A 20,374-nucleotide genomic window follows, 5' to 3' on the forward strand; every position below is an offset into this window, starting at 1 on the left:
CCATGTTATTATCCCCTCAACATTAAATGAAAGCACATGATTACAAAAGGTTAAGGTACCCTTGGATAGATGACCCACCTTCCATCAAGAAGTATGCTTAATGGGAGAGAGCATTGACCGGAGCATAGGTGGAGAGCTTTGACATAAAGCTCTCTATGGATTACTGGATCATCATAGGGCTGCTAGCTAGCTGGCTGATCAAAGTGGAGGAAATTTTCTTCCTAGGGTCTACCCACTTTCGGTGGGTAACAAGACACAAAAAACCTTATAGCTGGTTGCAGCTGAAAAACATAGTGGCATGCAATTTCTTGTTGTGAGTGATTAAAGTCAAAATGAAAGATGCTTTTATATAGAAATATCAAGAAGCTGAAGAGTCACTAAATAGTGGATCATTTTAACATAACATGGAGGTGTAATTTCATCACCATTACATCATATATACTTATTCCATGAAGCTTGTATTTGATCATGAGTAAATAACAAAAGGGACTTTCAAAAGTATAAAGAATGAGACTATCCTTTCATACAAATTTCTATCTAGAGTAGTTCATTCATTAAGCTTTGCATGAAAACGTATCTCTTTTTCTAAAATGCATCTTGCTCTAATTGCAGACAGTCCTTTTCATTTTTTATGAATTCAACTTCACTATCCTGGATTATATGTGTAGTTGTTCATGAATTTAAACACATTTAGGGATAATCCTACATTGGATTTATACTTGGACGCTACTATGCTGACGGTTGAGGGCTTTCATTCCTTTGGCCTTATTGACCACTCCTCATCAACTATCCTATAGTAGTGTACATTTTTGCAAGAAGATTCCATCATGATTGAGCAATGAGATTATCCAGATTTCATCATCATTTTCAAAAAGTTGTAAACCCATTCTGCATGTTTATAATGTAAATGATCCTAGTAAGACTGTCTGTGTATGTAATAACCTAGGTAATCCTACTTTTTTCGTGACGATTTCTATCCTAGGAGGTTTTTCGTCTCACCAATTCATGCGTGTTTCTAAACACAGATGATCGACAAAGTTTTTCCCTCCAACCTCACCCCAAAGCTAGGGTGAATTTTGTTGTCAAGATCTTAGGCAAGTCCTAGTGTTTTAATTGAGTCTCTATAAAAGTAATTTGGGACTAATTTAAGCCAATTGGCTAAATTGGTTTATTACAAATTACTTGGTCTACTAGATCATATTGAGTCGCGGAATGGGGTTTTATAAATGAGGGTTTATAACAAACGTGTGTTCCCCCTTCATGTATTAAATTGCAATATCTTGATGTAACAAATATTTTAGAGCATGGTTCCTCATATTTAGACACCATGACTAAAATATTTCAGGGTTGGAAAAATTATTAATCCCCTCATGAGTCAATTAATTAAATTTCCTGGCAAAAATAAATTAAAATCCTAAATCATAAATTTGATTAATTTTAAGTCCTAGGAAAAATTAATTCTCCAAAAAGTAAAATTCATGGGCCTCAAAGAATTTTTAGAGGTCCCCGACTAAGGGAATATTGAAAATTTCAAGAGATTTTGGACCCTTGGGCTTTGGTAGTTAATTCAAAGTCATTTTTTTGAGGAAATCAACTCAAAATAATTAATTTTGAGTTGAGTGAAATTCAATTAAATAATTTCGACGAAGGAGATTAAAAGATAATTAAATCTTTTTCAACGATTGAGATTACTTTGATAGGGATCAAGCCAACTGGCCGTTGGAGAATTAATCTATAAATTAGAGGTCAGTTGTCATTCAATTCATTTGATCTTTTAGATCGTGTACTAGTTCTCGAAGCTCTCTTGTAATATTTCTGGAATAATAACAACGCAAAGTCTTTGGGGTTTTATTGATGGCAATGTTCCTCTTCGGTATTTTATGGTAATATTGTTTTTAATGTTTTGTTGAATATTATTTATAAATTGTCGATTAATAGCTTTCGTGGAATAATCTATTGGACATGTATCTTGCTTAGTTTATTGGATCTACGGTAGCAATTTTAATTTGAATGAATTAGCAGGTATCTCTAATTCTTGAAGATTATATTGTTATTTTATATCTCCATCATTTGACAATTTGATCTAATGTTTCCAGAAATCATTCGTACTTAAAAATTTGGGCATTGGGGGAAGGCCTTAGTTGGACCAACCGACTCCTAAAGCCTAAGATCTGAAGAGCCCGTTTGATTGAAAGCCCAGGATTTATCTAACAAAGCTTTTCTTTCAAGGTTTTATAGGCTAGCACCTCTTTTAAAATTATTTATTTCTAAAAAATTGTGCTAAGTAGCTAGATCTGGCTAGAAAGAGCCTTAGATCTACAGATCTGGGAGCGGAGTTGGACTCATACTCAAATCTAATAGATTTGTAATTTATTTATATAGATTTGTAATTTACTTCTGTAGATTTGAAGTTTTGTAACATAATTTTGAATTTTAACATTTGGGTTTTTTGAGATTTTCTCTATTTTTGTACATATTGGGTATTGGGTTTTTCTCTTTTCATTTGTGCAGGAATAGATATGAGAAATCAACCAAGGAAATCTTCAGATCTGAGCCAGATCTAGACCCCAGAGGGTAAGATCTGGGCTCAAAATTTGCTTGCAGGATTAAAAAATGATTAGATCTTTCATTGAAGCTTTAAGATCTGGGGTTTTGATAATAATTATTGGAGAACAATTGAAGGCAGAAATATCTCAGTTCGAAATTCAAATTTTTTTGGGTAGAATTTTAAATTTTTGAAGGCTTGAGACAACCCCTAACTCTCTGCCTGCTGTGGCCCTTTCCTGGCTGCTCCTCGGCTCAACCTTTTGTTGGTCGTGGGCTTTTTTCTCTTCACCTCTGCCCTGCAAACCTTGGCCTCCTTTGCTGTAGCTTCACCAATTATTTTTGCTCCTCGACTGCCTCCTATCTCCCTGTAATATTCCTAATTAGCCATGGCTAATTGGAATATTCGATTTTGTTCAATTTTTGCCTTCTATAGTTATTTGTAAATTAAAAGTGAGGAAGAGGGACATAACTCACTTTTAGAATAAAAAAGTCACTTCCTAGTAGCACAACGTTGTGACTTAAAGGGGAGCCAAGGGGGCAAAAAGGGGGACGCAGAAATGGAGCCCACACAGGCACATGGAGGAACTGTGCAGGAGGGAAAAGAACACGTGGCAAGAGGGGAATCACACAGGAGGAGGTGAGCCTTGGGATTGAGAGAGGCAAGGGCTATAAAAGAGAGAGGAACCCCCTCATTTGGATCATTCAGTTATGAGCATTTGTGAAAGTCATTTCGACTTAGAGCACGCTGGCTGTTTAACTAGTCTGCAACACTGTTTAGTGTGTTGAGTGTCTCCGTTCGGAGCAGTGTTGTTAAAAGCGCGCGTTTTTACCCTTGCTGATTAAAACCCGCTTTTTATAGGTAAAAAGCGGCAGTTTTTTTTATACCGCTTTTTTCCGAAAAAAGCGCGCTTTTTTTTAATGGGAAAAAAGCGGCGAGGGCGCGGGCAGCGGGGTTATAACTATGAAATTCGATTTTTATTTTGTCATTTCTGACTGTGGGCGCGCGGAGGAGGAGGAGAAGCGTTGAGGAGAAGAGCTGAAGGGTTTGGGTCCACTTTGGGAGCGAATCCAAGTGCTTGTAGGAGAAATCCAAGAGGAGATCACCAATTTGTCCATAAAAACGGTATGTAGATTAATTTTTTTTTGTTTTCCTTGTTTAAAAACTTTGTTTTTCATTGTTTTTGGTTGGGAAACTTCATATGGGCACCATTTTCCTTTTGTTTTCATTGTTTTTAAAGAATTTTTTGTAATTTTTCATTGATTTGGGATGGGTAACTTGGTATGACTATGGGAACCAATTTTTTATTTTTTTTTCATTTTTTTTAAACATTGTTTATGTTTTTTCATTGTTTTTTGGCATTTGCCATTTGGTTGGGTAACTTGGGTTTGGAAATTTGTAACTTGTAATTTTGTAAATGCTAAATTGTAATTTGTAATCCTAAATTCCTATTTCCTAATCTTTATTTTTCCATAGGTTTGCAAATTCAAAATTCAAAAACAAACATGCCAAGGAAATTGGATCCTTTCTGGGAATATGGTGAACCTAAAGCTCCGAATGATAGACAAAACTTGAATTGCAAGTTGTGTGGAAAGGAGATACGCGGGGGGGTGTACAGGTTGAAGTACCACCTTGCACAAATCCCTGGACATGATGTGGGGCCCTGTATAAATACAAATCCTGGACTTATCCAAAGAGCCATGAGAGCATTGGGAGAATTAGAGCACACTAGAGAGGCCAAAGAAGAACTCAAAAGGCAACTAAAAAGGTCAGCTGAAGGAAGTGGGCCAAGTGGCACTGGTTCTACTGCAGCGTCAGTCAATCCGGTAGCTACATCATCATTTTTTGTTCCTCGAACCACACCTGGTTCACAACCAACTATCGGTTCAATGCTAAAAAGAACTGAAAAAGAACAAGCTGATAGGTTGATGGCAAAATTTCTCCTCCGGAGTGATATTCCTTTCAGCATTGTAAGGAATAATCCATTTTTCCAACCTGCTGTTGATGCTATTGCCAGTGTTGGCCCGGGGTACAAAATCCCTTCTTATCATGATTTCAGAGGCCAGATTCTTCAAGATGAAAAGCGTGACTGCACCCAAAGATTGGAGGATTTTAGGGCATCATGGGCACAAACAGGATGCACTGTTATGTCAGATGGTTGGACTGACCAAAAGGGGAGAACCCTTATAAACTTCTTGGTTAGTTGTCCCAAGGGGACTATGTTTATCAAATCTATTGATGCAACTCATCAAATCAAAGATGCAAGAACTTTATGTGATTTGCTGGATGTGTTTATTTTGGAGGTGGGTGCAGAAAATGTTGTCCAAGTCATAACGGACAATGCTGCAAATTATGTTGCTGCTGGTAGAATGCTTATGGACAGGCATCCTACTTTATTTTGGACACCTTGTGCTGCCCATTGTATTGATTTGATGTTAGAGGACATAGGGAAAATTCCCTTTGTCAAAGATATTGTTGACTCATCAAAAAGCATCACAAAATTTATTTACAATCATACATCTGTGCTTAGCTTGATGAGAAGATGCACCAACAACAAAGAGTTGGTGCGCCCCGCCATTACACGGTTTGCGACGAGTTTCATATCTCTTCAATCCCTTTTGAATTCTATGTGGGATTTGAAGAGACTGTTTCTTTCAAAGGAGTGGCGTGCTTCGTCAATGAGCCGCAAACCAGAAGGAGAGGCCGTATGCAGACTAGTTTCATACCAAGAAGACTTCTGGGCGGGAGTGCAGGAGGTGTGCGCCGTTACTGAACCTTTGGTAAAGGTTCTTCGGTTGGTTGATGGTGAGAAGCCCGCAATGGGCTATTTGTATGAAGCCATGGACAGGGCCAAAGAAGCCATTTGGTCCTACTATGATGATAAGGGAGATGATGGGTTTCAGAAACAACTCCTTCTATGGGACGTGATTGATGAGCGATGGAACAACACACTCCATCGTCCCATTCATGCTGCTGGGCTTTTCCTGAACCCTGCATTTTCTTATGCATGTGGGTTTGATTTTGATGCTGAGATCATGGATGGATTCTTATCCTGTGTCCAGAAGATGGTGCGATCTCCAGAACAACGTATAGAGATCTCAAAACAAATTGAGACATATAAGATGGCAGGTGGCACATTTGGCTTTGAGATGGCTATCATTGATAGGACGATTAAAATGCCAGGTATTTTTTAGTTTGTACTTTGTAACTTTGTTTCAAATTTCATTGTCTCTTCAAATTCCATTTTTTTCTTATGTTTATTTAAAATTTTATTTGTAATTTTGTTGTAGACGCATGGTGGAAGATGTATGGTGCCAGAGTACCCCTTTTGCAAAAGCTTGCCGTACACATCCTCAGCCAAACATGCAACTCCTCAGGATGTGAGCGCAATTGGAGTGTATTTGAAAAAATACACAACAAGAAGCGCAATAGGTTAACACTTAAACATTTAAAATATTGCAAATTTCCAAATAAATGTTTGAATTCATTAAACAATATTTTTTTTATAATATTAATTATTAATTATTATTTCATGAACTTTGTACAGGTTGGAGTCCCATAGACTTAATGACATGGTCTATGTCTACTACAATCTTCGATTGTGGGTGAGGCAACTAGAGAGGACACCTGATATGGATGCCATCTCATTGGATGGGATTGACACCACTGCTGAATGGAGGGTTGAGACCGAGAGGCCTCTCATGGATCCCACTGATGATTGGTTAGTGCAGGATGAGGGGGAGGAGGAGGAGGAGGAGGGGGAGGAGGAGGAGGAGGAGGAGCAGGAGCAGGAGCAGGAGGAGGAGGAGGAGGAGGAGCAGGAGGAGGAGGTGACACCGCCTACCCGGGCTACCACTACCACCAGTAGAGGACGTGGTCTCCGTCTACCTCCTGTAGCTGCTACTTCTACTTCTTCAGCTTCTAGAGCACGTCAGACTCCACTGCCATTTCCACCAGCACAGGCACTAACATCTTCATCTAGAGGGAAAGGGAAAGCAGTGACATTTTCTCGCAAGAGGGGCAGAGGAAATCAATAGGATTAGACTTTCATTTTATTGTATATGACATTATGACATGATGAGATACATTATCATATTTTTTGTTGATATTTTGAGGCTGAGTTGGGACTCAAGTCCTCAGGAGTCAGGACTTACTATTCAGGACATGATTCAATGTTATGTGTGATTTTAGCGCTAGAAATGATATTAAACATCTCATATATTAGTTTTTTTATCATATTTATGTGTCAATGTATTTATTTTATGTTGTAGATGGTTTAGATATTAAAAAAATTGAAAAAAAATGAAAAAAAATGAATATTTTTGTGTCAAACGCTTTTTTCCCGCTTTTTCCGATTTTTTCCGCTTTGTTCCCCACGCCGATTTAATCCCGCTCGCGCTTTTAACAACATTGGTTTGGAGATCTCACCCTTGGCCCCGAGGGACTTCGAGTGCCTGCTCGGACAAGGTATTTCCATTGGCATTTCAGCAGTAGATACATCAATATTTCAGCAGTAGTTTTATCAGCATTTTGGAGGACTGCGCAGCACTGAGAGAGGGACGCAGTTCTAGAGGACTACATAGCACTGAGAGAGGGACGCAGTTCTAGAGGACTACATAGCACTGAGAGAGGGACACAATTCTGGTTTGAGGGTTTGCAGTAGGAATTTGTGCTGAGAGATAGAGCAGGGGATCAGCCCTTGCATCTGGAGAGTTTTGGCAGGGATTTCAGGCATATTTCTGGAGGGTTTCATTCAGTGGCAGTACAGAGCACTGAGAGACTGTGTAGAACCCCAAGGGGGTGATTTTCAGGGGTCGGCCATTTTTGAAACGCTTCCTGGGCTTTTCTGGGTTTCTTGAGTAGAGCCCAATTTCAGAGTTTCAGCCATTTCCGAGGAGGGGAGCAACCCCAAATCCTCATTTGATTTCTAGCAACAGCAGCAGCATAACAGTTTCCCAGCGGCTTGGACGCAGATCAGAGGGGCCATTCCTTCGCTATTTTGAGTATATTTCTTCACTTGCCTAGTGCAAGTAGAGGTGCCATCTTCCTGATCACCTCCTGTACTCATTTTATTACTCAGTATAATAAAATGGCTTAGCATTCTCTCTGCATTTCTTGTGTATCTGCTTTGGTTTATTTGATATATATCCTAACATCGTTATTTGTATCTCTCTGAGCATTCTCGGCTATTACACCACTTGTGTGTTTCTATTATACTCTTAGACAGAGTCTGGAAAGGGCCAGGTAGCCTCTGGATCTCGTCCTCTTTTTAGAGGCGACATATCTGGTAAATGCCCTCCCAGTCCATCTCTAGTTGGAGTTTGCTTGTGTTTGAGGTATATTCCTGATAAGGGATATTACAATGGTATCAGAGCATAGATCTGGCTTAGCCTGTGGATCTAACAATCTATAACACGGGGGAAAAACCCTATATCTGTTACAGAGGTCGGAGATACAGAGACTTTGGGCGTAGGTTGGAGAACACTTACGAAGAGAGAGACTGTGTTCTGGTGGTAGACACAGAACAGGAGGAGCCTGTAGTGGACGCAGAGCAGAGGGAGCCTGTGGTAGACACAGAGCAGGGGGCTCCGATGGCAGATGATGACAGGAAGAGATTTGTGGATATGCTCCTCAAATCAGTGCAGGATCTGTCGAGACAGATTAAGGTGATGGGGTAGAGATTCACGGCAGTAGAGGCCAGACAGCGTGAGAGCCCACGGGTTTTCTAGGTTGGTGAGTGATTGGGTGCATCCCACCATTTTCCAGAGCAGCGTGATACTGCGTAGCAGGGGGCCTCGCATGCCCCTACACGCTCTACCATGCCCACCTTCTTAGGAGCAGACATGGGGGCCGTAGCCCAGCAGGAGTCAGAGCCCGGACATATGGGCAATTATTTTGTAGAGTACCAGGCTTATGGGCAGGAGTTCAGGGAAGCCCTCTAATTTAGAGATTTTGTTCAGCTCTAGTGGGATAGCAGACCCCGCAACCATCACAGAGGGTACCGACATTACCATGATGGTGACACCCACTGTGCAGTGAGTAGATTCCACTTGCCTATGTTTGATGGTTCATCAAACAGTTCGGCAAAGTCTTGGTTGGAGAAGCTGGACATTTATTTCCAGCTTAACCAGATGTCGGAGACAGAGGCCATCAAGGTGGCAACATTGCATTTGGATAGTGAGGCCCAGGATTGGTGGTTTCATGGGATGGTTACACTCGGGCACTCTACAGTGACGACATATGCTAAGTTCACCAGGAGACTGATGGAGCGATTTGATTGGAGGGATCCAGAGCAACATTTTGTGGAGCTGATGAGGCTCAAACAGACAGGGAGCCCAGAGACCTACATTGTAGATTTCTTGAGGGTCTCCGTGATGGTGCTAGACCTATCCATGACGCGAGGGTCTATATGTATGTTGAAGGGTTAGCAGAGCCACTTCGGGGTCTAGTCCGATCCACTAGACCAACCACACTCCAGGACGCTATCAACAGGACCTGGGACTTATAGGATGTCTTACCCAGGACCCGGACACCTTACCCCCAGAGACAAACTTTCTAGTCTAAGGGGAAGGACGTGAGGATTCCACCTCCAAAGGGGAATCAAGGACGAGTACAGCTTGATGATGATGCCAAGAGGGAGTTGAAGAAGAAGGAGTTGTGCTTCACATGTCAGGAGCCGTGGGCACCAGGACATAGATGTGCTGTTGGCAAAGCACATTTTATTGAGGTCTTCTCTGAGAGCAGTGGAGAAGAGGATGATGGGGAGGCAGGAGATAGCCATGCCATACAGGGACCTTTACCACCTCCACCACCAGCAGCAGGAGGTGCATCTTTTGCACCCACCAGAGGGGCCCTTGCAGCATTGCGAGGAGTTCCCAAGTATCTGATGCTACGCGTACGAGGGACAGTACGTGGCCAGCGGGTATCAGTTTTGGTTGATAGTGGGGCGACCCACAACTTCATCGATGCACAGATGGTTGAGCGGAGAGGTATACAGACAGAGAGCTTCGATGGGTTTTCAGTCTTGGTCCTAGGAGATCAAACCATGACATGTGCTCGTTATGTTCCAGAGCTTTCAATGACGATGGGCACCTACACTTTGACTGACCACTTTTTCGTGGTCGATATTCCGGACACCAACATGATATTGGGTGTTCAGTGGCTTATCACTCTAGGGAAGGTCACGACGGATTGGAAGACCCTAGAGATGGAGTGGGATGATGAGAAGACAGGGAGGCATGAGAAGATACGGGGACAGCACACATATCCGCCTCAGACTGTTTCGGCTCATCGGATGGAGGCAGTCTTCCGAAAGGGAGACATAGAGTGGGTAGTGGAGCTGCGTGCATCAGAGGTAGGGTCTACAGGGCAGACGGTACATCCAGAGATACAGTCTATCCTTGATCGGTATGCCATAGTGTTTGGGGAGATTCCACCAGGGCAGCCACCAGATCGGGGGTTTGAGCACACCATCGAGCTTGAGCAGGGCATACAGGCAGTGATCACCACCCCCTATAGGCACCCCAAGGCCTATTGGGATGAGATTGAGAGGGCTATCCAGGAGTTGCTGGCTCTTGGGCACATTCGACCGAGCACGAGTCCTTTTGCTTCTTCTGTGGTGTTGGTGAAGAAGAAGGACGGTACGTTGAGGATGTGCATTGACTACAGGGCCCTGAACAAGAAGACCTTGAAGAATAGGTACCCCATACCCAGGATCGATGAGTTGATGGACGAGTTGAGAGGGGCACGTTTCTTCTCAAAGATTGATTTGAGATCGGGGTACCATCAGATTCGCGTGAGGGAGCAGGACATTCCCAAGACCGCCTTCAGGTGTCACTATGGGCACTTTGAGTTCTTGGTGATGCCTTTTGGGCTAACCAATGCCCCAGCTACATTTCAGTCCTGCATGAATCACATCTTCCGTAGTCACTTGAGGAAGTTTGTGTTGGTATTCTTCGATGATATTCTCATTTACAGCAGGACTTGGGAGGAGCATCTCCAGCACATCGAGATAGTGTTGTGTATCTTACAAGAGCAACAGTTCTATGCCAAACTCTCCAAGTGTGAGTTTGGGTTGACGGAGATGTTATATCTGGGACACATCATAGGGGTGGACGTAGTGAGGGTCCACGAGGAGAAGATTAGGGTCATCAGAGAATGGCCGGAGCCGAGAAACGTGACAGAACTTCGAGGATTCATTGGCATTTGTACTTACTACCGGAAGTTCGTCAAAGGTTTCTCACAGCTTGCTGCACCCCTGACAGATTTGACGAGGAAGGGGGCATTCAGTTGGTCGGACATAGCGCAACGAGCCTTTGACAGGCTCAAGGAGGTTATGAGCAACTGCCCAGTGCTTGCATTGCCAGATTTTACGCAGCCATTTGTTTTGGAGTGTGATACGTCAGGAGAGGGGATCGACGCAGTATTGATGTAGGGAGGTCACCCTATAGCCTTTGAGAGCCGGAATCTCCTTCCGCACGAGAGGTTGTATTCTATATATGACAAGGAGATGCTGGCCATCATGCATGCATTGGCGAAGTATTGGCAGTATTTGGTGGGTAACAGGTTCAGGGTGAGGACTGATCACAACAGCTTCAAGTTCTTTTTGGAGCAGAAGCAGCTACAGGAGAGGCAGCAGAAGTGGATTAGTAAGATCCAAGCATATGACTTTGACATTGAGTATGTCAAGGGTAAGAACAACATGGTAGCAGATGCCCTTTCATGTAGACCAGCCACGTTGTCTCTTATGAGCTTGGATACAGACTGGAGGGCTTGACTCTTAGTAGAGTACTCCAAGGACAGGTTTGCATGTGAGGTTCTGGATGGGCAGGTGGCAGATGATAGGTACAGGGTGGTTGATGAGATCATCTATTACAGGGACCGGATCTTCTTGACTGAGGGGTCTCAGCTCAAGAAGAAGATACTCCAGGCATCACATGATTCACCTTTGGCAGGACATCAGGGGTTTACCAAAACCTATAGGGCCATTAGAGAGAGGTTCTCATGGAAGGGCCTCAAGGAGGATGTACTCCAGCACATCCTGGAGTGCGATGTTTGCCAGAGGAACAAGGGAGAGATGAAGCATTCCGCGGGTTTATTGCAGCCTCTTCCCATTCCAGAGGGGAAATGGGAGAGTATTTCGATGAACTTCATCACAGGGTTGCCCATGGTATAGGGCAAGGATTGTATCTTTGTTGTTGTTGATCGACTGACGAAGTACGCCCATTTTTTTGCCATATCTGCACACTATACAACACTGCTACAATACTTCACATCACATGTCCATTGGTATGTCACCATTCTATGCCTTGTATGGGTATTATCCTTTATCTTTTGTTGATGTGATGTTTGGTGATAGCGTGGCTCCTAGAGCCAAGATTTGGATCCAAGAGAGTCAGGATATCCTCCGAGCTCTCAAGGATAACATGGCTACAACGCAGAATCAACAGAAGTTGTATGCCGACAGGGGTCGGGTGGAGAGACAGTTCGAGGTAGGGGACATGGTCTACCTACGATTACAGCCGTACCGACAGTCGTCACTGAAGCAGAAGGGGGCTGAGAAGCTCAAGCCCCGCTTTTATGGGCCATACAGGGTGATACGCAGGATTGGATAGGTTGCATATGAGTTGGAGCTGCCCCAAGGCAGCAAGATTCATAACATTTTTCATGTATCATGCTTGAAAAAGGCATTGGGGCAGCAAGTGACAGTGACAGATGAGCTACCACCCATGGATGATGAGGGGCATTTAGTATTGCAGCTGGAGGTTATCATTGATACCAGGGAGAGGCAGCTACGGAGTAGGACGGTCTGGGAATTCTTGGTGAGGTGGAAGAATTTGCTGGATGAGGATGCCACTTGGGAGAGTGAGAAGATCTTACAACATCCATCACTTCAGTTGCTTGAGGACAAGCAACATTTTGCCGGGGGAGACTGTAATATTCCTAATTAGCCATGGCTAATTGGAATATTCGATTTTGTTCAATTTTTGGCTTCTATAGTTATTTGTAAATAAAAAGTGAGGAAGGGGGACATAACTCACTTTTAGAATAAAAAAGTCACTTCCTAGTAGCACAACGTTGTGACTTAAAGGGGAGCCAAGGGGGCCAAATGGGGGACGCAGAAATGGAGCCCATGCAGATACATGGAGGAATTGCGCAGGAGGGAAAAGAACACGTGGCAAGAGGGGAATCATGTAGGAGGAGGTGAGCCTTGGGATTGAGAGGCAAGGGCTATGAAAGAGAGAGGAACCCCCTCATTTGGATCATTCAGTTATGAGCATTTGTGAAAGTCGTTTCGACTTAGAGCACGCTAGCTGTTTAGCTAGTTTGCAGCACTGTTTAGTGCGTTGAGTGTCTTCGTTCAGAGATCTCACCCTTAGCCCCGGGGGACTTCGAGTGCCTGCTCGGGCAAGGTATTTCCATTGGCATTTCAGCAGTAGATACATCAGTATTTCAGCAACAATTTTATTAGCATTTTGGAGGACTGCGCAACACTGAGAGAGGGATGCAGTTCTGGAGGACTGTGTAGCATTGAGAGAGGGACGTAGTTCTGCTTTGAGGGTTTGCAGTAGGAATTTGTGCTGAAAGATAGAGTAGGGGATCAACCCTTGCATTTGGAGAGTTTTGGCAGGGATTTCAGGCATATTTCTGGAGGGTTTCATTCAATGGCAGCGCAGAGCACTGAGAGATTACGCAGAACCCTAAGGGGGTGATTTTCAGGGGTCGGCCATTCCTGAAACGCTTTCTGGGATTTTCTGGGTTTCTTGAGTAGAGCCCGATTCCAGAGTTTCAGCCATTTCCGAGGAGGGGAGCAGCCCCAAATCCTCATTTGATTTCTAGCAGCAGCAACAACATAGCAGTTTCCCAGCAGCTTGGACGCAGATCAGAGAGGGGCCATTCCTTCGCTATTTTGAGTGTATTTCTTCACTTGCCTAGTGCAAGTAGAGGTGCCATCTTCCTGATCACCTCCTGTACTCATTTTATTACTCAGTATAATAAAATGGCTTAGCATTCTCTCTGCATTTCTTGTGTATCTGCTTATGGTTTATTTGATATATATCGTATCATTGTTATTTGTATCTCTTTGAGCATTCTCGGCTATTATACCACTTGTGTGTTTCTATTATACTCTTAGACAGAGTCTGGAAAGGGCCAGGTAGCCTTCGGATCTCGTCCTCTTTTTAGAGGCGACATATCTGGTAAATGCCCTCCCAGTCCATCTCTGGTTAGAGTTTGCTTGTGTTTGAGGTATATTCCTGATAAGGGATATTACACTTCCTCTGCCGCAGTCCTTTTCAGCTTTTGCAACATCCCCCCTTCTCCTTTCATGCTGCCGCGGACATCCTCCTCTTTACCCTCACGCTGCTGTCTAAGGCTTAATGCAGCCATTGTTTGGCTGGCTTTTGCTGCCTGTAGCAGCCCTTGAGGCTTAACGCAGCACCTTCCTCCCTTATGGCCTCACCTATTTGCCTAACGCTATCCTTTAAAGCCTTTGCTGCAACCTTCCTTTCCTTCCAGCCCCCAGATCTGCCTCATTGAGCCACTTTTCTCTGCTTTGCGGGATTCGTTTTAGCCCAAGCTTATCACTGTGGAGAGAAATTAATTTCTGGGTTGATACATTGTCAATTTTTGCAGAGAAGTATAGATAAAACTTGTGTTTCAAGCGATACATCATTTGGGCAAGTAGCTTCAAGGCCTAGGGCCTCAAGTTTAGCTTCCTAACCTCTATTTCTTTCACTGTCTTATACATTAAGCTAATAAATTTAAAACAGTGACATTCAACAAACACATCAATGATATAAATCCATAATTTGTGGTGACTGTTATATATTTCTCAAAATCTGATTTAAAACAGCGATTTGCACTTCATATTGTCTAAGAGATAGTCGAGTTGGGATTATTTAGAATAATTGGCATTGGTTTACTTCACTGCTGTCCTAAATAGTAATCTAAATGCTTTTATTTCACTGAGAAAAGAAACTGTTTTCATTTGTGAGGTATTTCAAATATTAGCATCTGAAACTTACTGCTGTCATAAGAAAACTTACTGCTGTCCTAAGTGTAATCTCTGAAAATTTAGTGCTTGAAGGTGACTGTTTTCATATCAGCAAGGTTTGGTATGGTTATTGGCATTAAAATCTAAGTTCCGAATCTGAATTGCATGTGCAATAACTCACTGATTGGATATTGATATCTATGCCTTCGTATTATTGACATTTTTGTTTCATCGCTAATATCTATTTGTGTATGATAACTTTACATTAACACTTGAAAAAATCTAATTTGAAGGCTTATCGATATAACTGGATCTCATTCTTTTTCAATAATTGACATTGAGGAATCATTGACATTATCGTAGAAAAATCCTAAGGAGAATGCTGATCTTGAAGAATTGTCACTGAATATAGTTTGGGTAAATGATTTAATTATCTAATTCCCTTGACATTGATATCATTGGTTTATGGTTATCTTGACATATCAGTGATCTTTCTTTAAGAGGCATTATTTACTTGAACGATTACATCTTTATCATCTTTGTGTCCTATTTGCATTAGTCTTGTGTAAGATTGTCTTCATTAAGTACTCTTGTCCTAAAACTAATCAATATTGAGTACTTGAGCCTTAAACAATCTTACCTCAAGACTACTCACTCATCCCTTTGCTAATTGCATCTTGCATCCCTTTTCACCATAATAACATTTTCCTTAGCAGCAATTGTCCATCCTGTACTTGGTCCCCAATTTCTTAGCAAGATAGTTGAGTCCACAAGGCATTGGCATCAGTTGTCTACATTGAATCATTTAAGTCTTTGCTAGATCTAAACAAGTATTTGGTTGCTCAACTGTGTCTCCTAGACTGGTTGGTTCCCAACTAGTCCTCCTTCATTCCATTTTTGTAGGGTCCACTCCCTTTAGTTTGTTGTTGGGAGACAACTTAAATGGAGAGATTGGGGATCAGGGTGACAACCCCCGATCTGAGCCATTGTCGCGGTGCCTTGACATATTAACATTTTTGCCATGAATTTGGATTCCATTTTCTCGTCATGAGCATAACCCAAATAGTCACCGTATAAACAAATATTGTAAAGCAGGGGAGAGTGAAATGCTTCTTCAGAATTTCTTTTGTTCACGCTTTACCAAATTCAAGATTGTTTTTCTCATATGAAGGATATTTAGTCATAGAGTTGCAATATAGATTTTTACCCCAGGATTCTATCGCAATTGCAATGAAGCCTCTAAATACATGATAGCCAAAGGTGTTAAGTGCATGCTTCTAACTATGCATATGCTTTATAATCTATTTTCAACTTATAATTTGTCATTGCCTTTTTGACTTAAGTCGTTTAATGTCCGAACCAAATATTCTGTCATTCTATTAAAAATGATTTTTTTTATTTATTGTATTGTAGTACTTATGTAACATGTTTGCAACACTTTGACATACAGATCAGCTAAAGGTAACTATCGATTTTGCTTTTGAGAGTTTAGTTACATTAGAAGCTAAATATAAACTATCATTTTTATGTTTACTAGTTTGTACAGCATGATGTGACTAATATTTCTGCAGTCACCATGTTACAGTTAAGTACAGAGATTACTTTCTTATTGAATATGAATGACAACATTCCCAACCATGATCTCGAAGATGTAGGAGTTCATATTTATTAACTGTTGGAAAGTTTTTGCGGTTCTTATTTGTAACAATACCAAATAAGAATCTATGCATCTACACAAACAGTTTTACATATACTTGGGTTAGCGACATCACCAAACACAAATTAACTGGAGAGTGATTGTTACTTTGGATTGAAACACTGATCAAATTCTGATGAAGTTAGTTTATGCTTGATTGGCAACACTAAACAAAGTTTTGTTATGAGTCATTGATACTTGTGTTTTTTTATAGGTTAGAATCTAGATATGTGAGCAGTATAATGCTTACATGTTAATGTTTGGGATTAGGTGTGCGAGAGATGTATTGCTCCAGCATTGGTAATGAAATATATCTTTCATTTTCTCTCTCCACCATCTTTAAGAGTGTGCCCTAAATTTTTTTACAGTTTAGTCAAACAATTAAAGTAACTTTAAGGTACCGAGATTGGAAGTCTTAGATTATCAGAACATCAGCGTAATTCCCAAAAATAATCCATGCCATTGCCCTCTAATCAAAATCAATTCTTCAAATTTAGGTTGCAAGGGTGTCCGTCCATTGTTTTTGTTCATATACAAACAGAACCTTGGAATTTTCATGTCATGTATATCCCTGTGTGCCATGCCTCTCTGATACCATAAGACCCTATAGTCCAGATTAATAATTTTCTTAAATGTGATCTTTTAGCAGCATCAAGGAATGTAATAATAATCCACTCTTCTTTATAGAAATTGCTTTTTAAATGGTTAAATGTATTAAATTGGGTAATGCTTTGTTGGAGACTGGATTTGTGCGTTTGTTTTAGAATTCAATCCTTAAATGTACATCTTTTGTTTGTTGCATGTTTATTGTAAACTGACTGTCAGAAAAAATCCCAGATCTCACATATTTCTCTGCTGGATAGGCCTCAGGCAATGTTACCCTTGATACTATTGGAAAAATTGGAGCAACTGGAGTGACATTTATTTCCAGGTAACATTTAAGAAATTGCAAAGTGAAATATTTTGAAAATAAATATTGACACAGATGCATGTCTTGTTTTTCTAATGTGACGTTGCTGGTTTTTACTGGACATACTGTCGAAGATGGAATTTTAACCTCTGCAGTAGCGATTACCAATGTTTATTGAATTTTAGTGATTTGATCAATATTCTAAATGGAGTTATCCCCTCATTCTTAACGTCATGTTGTCTGTAAGGCATGGAGTATTTTGAGATAGACTGTAAATTTCAAGTTAACAGATGTATAAATAAGGCTAGTGCTCTCCATGTAAAGGAAACTCCTCGGAGATTTTGAATTTCTCAAAATAGTTTTGAATACTATGACATGGGAAAAATTGAAGGCTGATATTGATGGTTGTCGAATTTCAGAGAGAGTAGCAAGGTGCATCTACAGCCCAGTATGATAGAGATGTTCTCACATCTGTATGTGCATGCGTAACGTTTACATTTCTGCTCGAAAAATATATAGTACTTATAAAAAATAATAATATTTTATATGTTAGCCAAATAGATACAGACAGAAATAAGAATATCTCTCTATTCCCAGTAGATCCCCTGAACTGTGAACTGGTAAGAAAAGATGGACCAGAAAACTGGCCAACCAGAGAATAAATAAAATATTCAAATTTTAAAGAAAAACAATATATTCACGTGCATCCATATGGATCTAAACCAGTTATACACAATTATGCGAAAATTCTCATTTATATAGCAAAGGTGCATATAACAAAAATAACACTTACTGCAATACATCTCTAAAGAAATAGGCTCTAAATGGTCTCTAGAGTCCAAAAATAAGCATATTACTACAATACGACAGCTACTAGTGCTAATGGCTATCATCAAAATCATCATCATCCTCCTCCTCATCCTCGGAATGAGTATCCTCTAAGTCTACAGTGGGAATTCGTCTTAATTCCCTAGCCTTGAAGGTTGTGATTTCTCTCCCTGTGTAGGTGGGTCGAAGTCCACCCAAGAAAGGTCTTCATTGTCAAATGTTGGTGCTTGACTGCCCACAAACCATTCTGATCTTGGATCAAAGTCACCCAAAAGTTAATTTAGGGGTTTTGTTGAGCAATTGGTTAGGCCTCAACATAAGGTTTTACCAAACATAAACCATGTCATTCGACTGTTTTTGCTCCAAACAGTTTCTCTTCTTGCTGTGTATATGCTAAAAAATGCTCCAATTGTGCTCACACCTTGAAGCACTACATGTTTGATTCAGTATTGGAATTGTAAATTTTTGCCAATTAGGGCACTAGCTACCAACTTTTTGCCACCAATATGCTGCAAAAGGGTTGAAGGCAAGGAAGTATTGGAAAATGACTTTGAAACTTGGACTTGTTACAACGAAATCTAGTAGGCTTGGTGCAAAACCTCATTGGCCAACCTAGGTCTTATTGCAACAAAGAGATCAACTACCACTGTCACCTCAGTGGCCTCTCTCCAACTATTTTGTGGCCAAATGTTATCCCCACGAGGGAGGCTTCTTTGGTAAGACTTAAGAGTTTAGATGACCTAGGGTTTCCAAGCCAAATGGCTAAGGAGCTTGCCATTAAAATCACCTACAAAGGTCTTCAATAGAGGAAAGATCAAGGGTGGTAAGAGTCTAACAGTCTGGAAGAAGGTATCGCTAAGGCCTTGAAGGCAAAGTTAATATATACAGATGTTCAAATACACTTTCAACTAACCCCAATAAACTATAAGAAGGCTAATATAAGTTAGGGTTTTAGTTGTTGATTTTTGGTAGCATCAGATATGCTCTAGCCATGAAATTTGGTGGAGAGGCTAAGGCACATGAGATCTCCAAGACCCAGAAATCGTTTGGAGAAATTCCACCCGGATGAAGAGATATTAAAATAATTAATATTTTTAATGGGTTCCTAAGTCTAAACTTAGGAAAATAAAAATATTAATGTGTATTAATATAAAATGGGTGAGAAAGTTCTAAGTGACGAGGATCAAGCCAGATCTAATCTTAGTCGTTGATTAGGGACTTAATCTCGGTCGTTGAATCGTCAACAGGAAAAGTATAAGAGGAGGCTTGAGGGTCAGTTGGAGACACACCAAGAGAGATCAAGAATTCGATTTTCTAGGGTGAGGTTTGCTGAGGAAATCGAGTTAGTGATCAGTTGTAGCGAGGGGCAGTTCAGCAAGGGATTTTCATCCAAGGCTGAAGAATACATAGCAGAGAGGCAGTGAAGTGCCAAGAGAGACAACGCAGGCCCAAGAAGGGCTGATGCAGAGGCCAAAGGAGGTAGCGTAGAGGATGAAGGAGGCAGTGCAGAGGGCCGTAGAGGCTAACACAGAAGCCGTAGAGGCTGATACAAAGGACTCAAAGGGCTTCAGAGGCAACGTTGGGAAGATTTTGTGGGGTAGACTGAGAGCAGATCAGCCGGGAGAGGGTGACACAGTTCCTGAAGAGTAACGCAGTTCCAGAGCAGTGTTTGGAGAAGCTTTCGCTATCCATCACAAGGAACAGTCAGAGTCACTGTGGAGTTGATCATTCAGTTGTTGATTTGCCGGAATATCTGTCTTCGGATAGAGGTACTACTGCCAAGGACATTCTCTGTTGGGTGAGCCAATTTTGGCACCCTAGTTGTATTCAAGAATCTGTTTAATAATAAAACCCTCATATCTGCTGCACCGATTTTCTTGCATTGGGTTTTTCCGGGGACGATTGTCCAAAAATAACGGTGTCCCATGTGTTATTGTTTCTGTTTACTTCAATGCATGATCTGTATATTTGTGAAGGCTGCATTTGTGTTTACTTCGATGTTTATGCAATTAAATAACTTGTTAATGTAAAGAACAAGTAGGAGATAGTAAACTAGAAATTGTAGTAGGGGTTTCTGATGTGTTAGATTCAGAAATTTCCACATTAGTGATATGCAGATTTACAACATGCAATAGCATATACCACCAAGAAAATAGTCTCTAAAATTTGAGATCAATGTAATATTCCTAATGGAAAATTAACAGTGGTAATCAAGCAAATGCAACACATTCAACACAATAAAAATTTACACAAATCAGACAACCAAAAATGAGTATCAACTGCCCATGTGATGTAGAAAACTCCCCAATAAAGGTCTGCGTTGGCCCTTGGAAAAATGCACTGCTGTCTGTCTTGGAACCCCTGTTTGACCCCTCAAATTTGCCTAGAAAATTCTGCCAA

General features: G+C 41.2%; 1 protein-coding gene across 2 annotated transcripts in view; it reads left to right on the top strand.

The window, feature by feature from the left end:
* Positions 1-20,374, top strand: part of QPT (quinolinate phoshoribosyltransferase) — a 332,914-nt gene that overhangs the window by 187,745 nt on the left and 124,795 nt on the right. For both annotated transcript variants that reach the window (XM_089448013.1, XM_089448012.1), the window contains exon 9: positions 17,100-17,167. In XM_089448013.1, the coding sequence (XP_089304139.1) occupies positions 17,100-17,167 (68 nt within the window). The remainder of the gene's footprint in view (positions 1-17,099; positions 17,168-20,374) is intronic.

This window comes from Pinus tabuliformis, chromosome X (genome assembly GCF_031772625.1).
Source record: "Pinus tabuliformis cultivar Carrire ecotype Pingquan chromosome X, CPIR1, whole genome shotgun sequence".
NCBI classification, from domain to species: Eukaryota; Viridiplantae; Streptophyta; class Pinopsida; order Pinales; family Pinaceae; genus Pinus; species Pinus tabuliformis.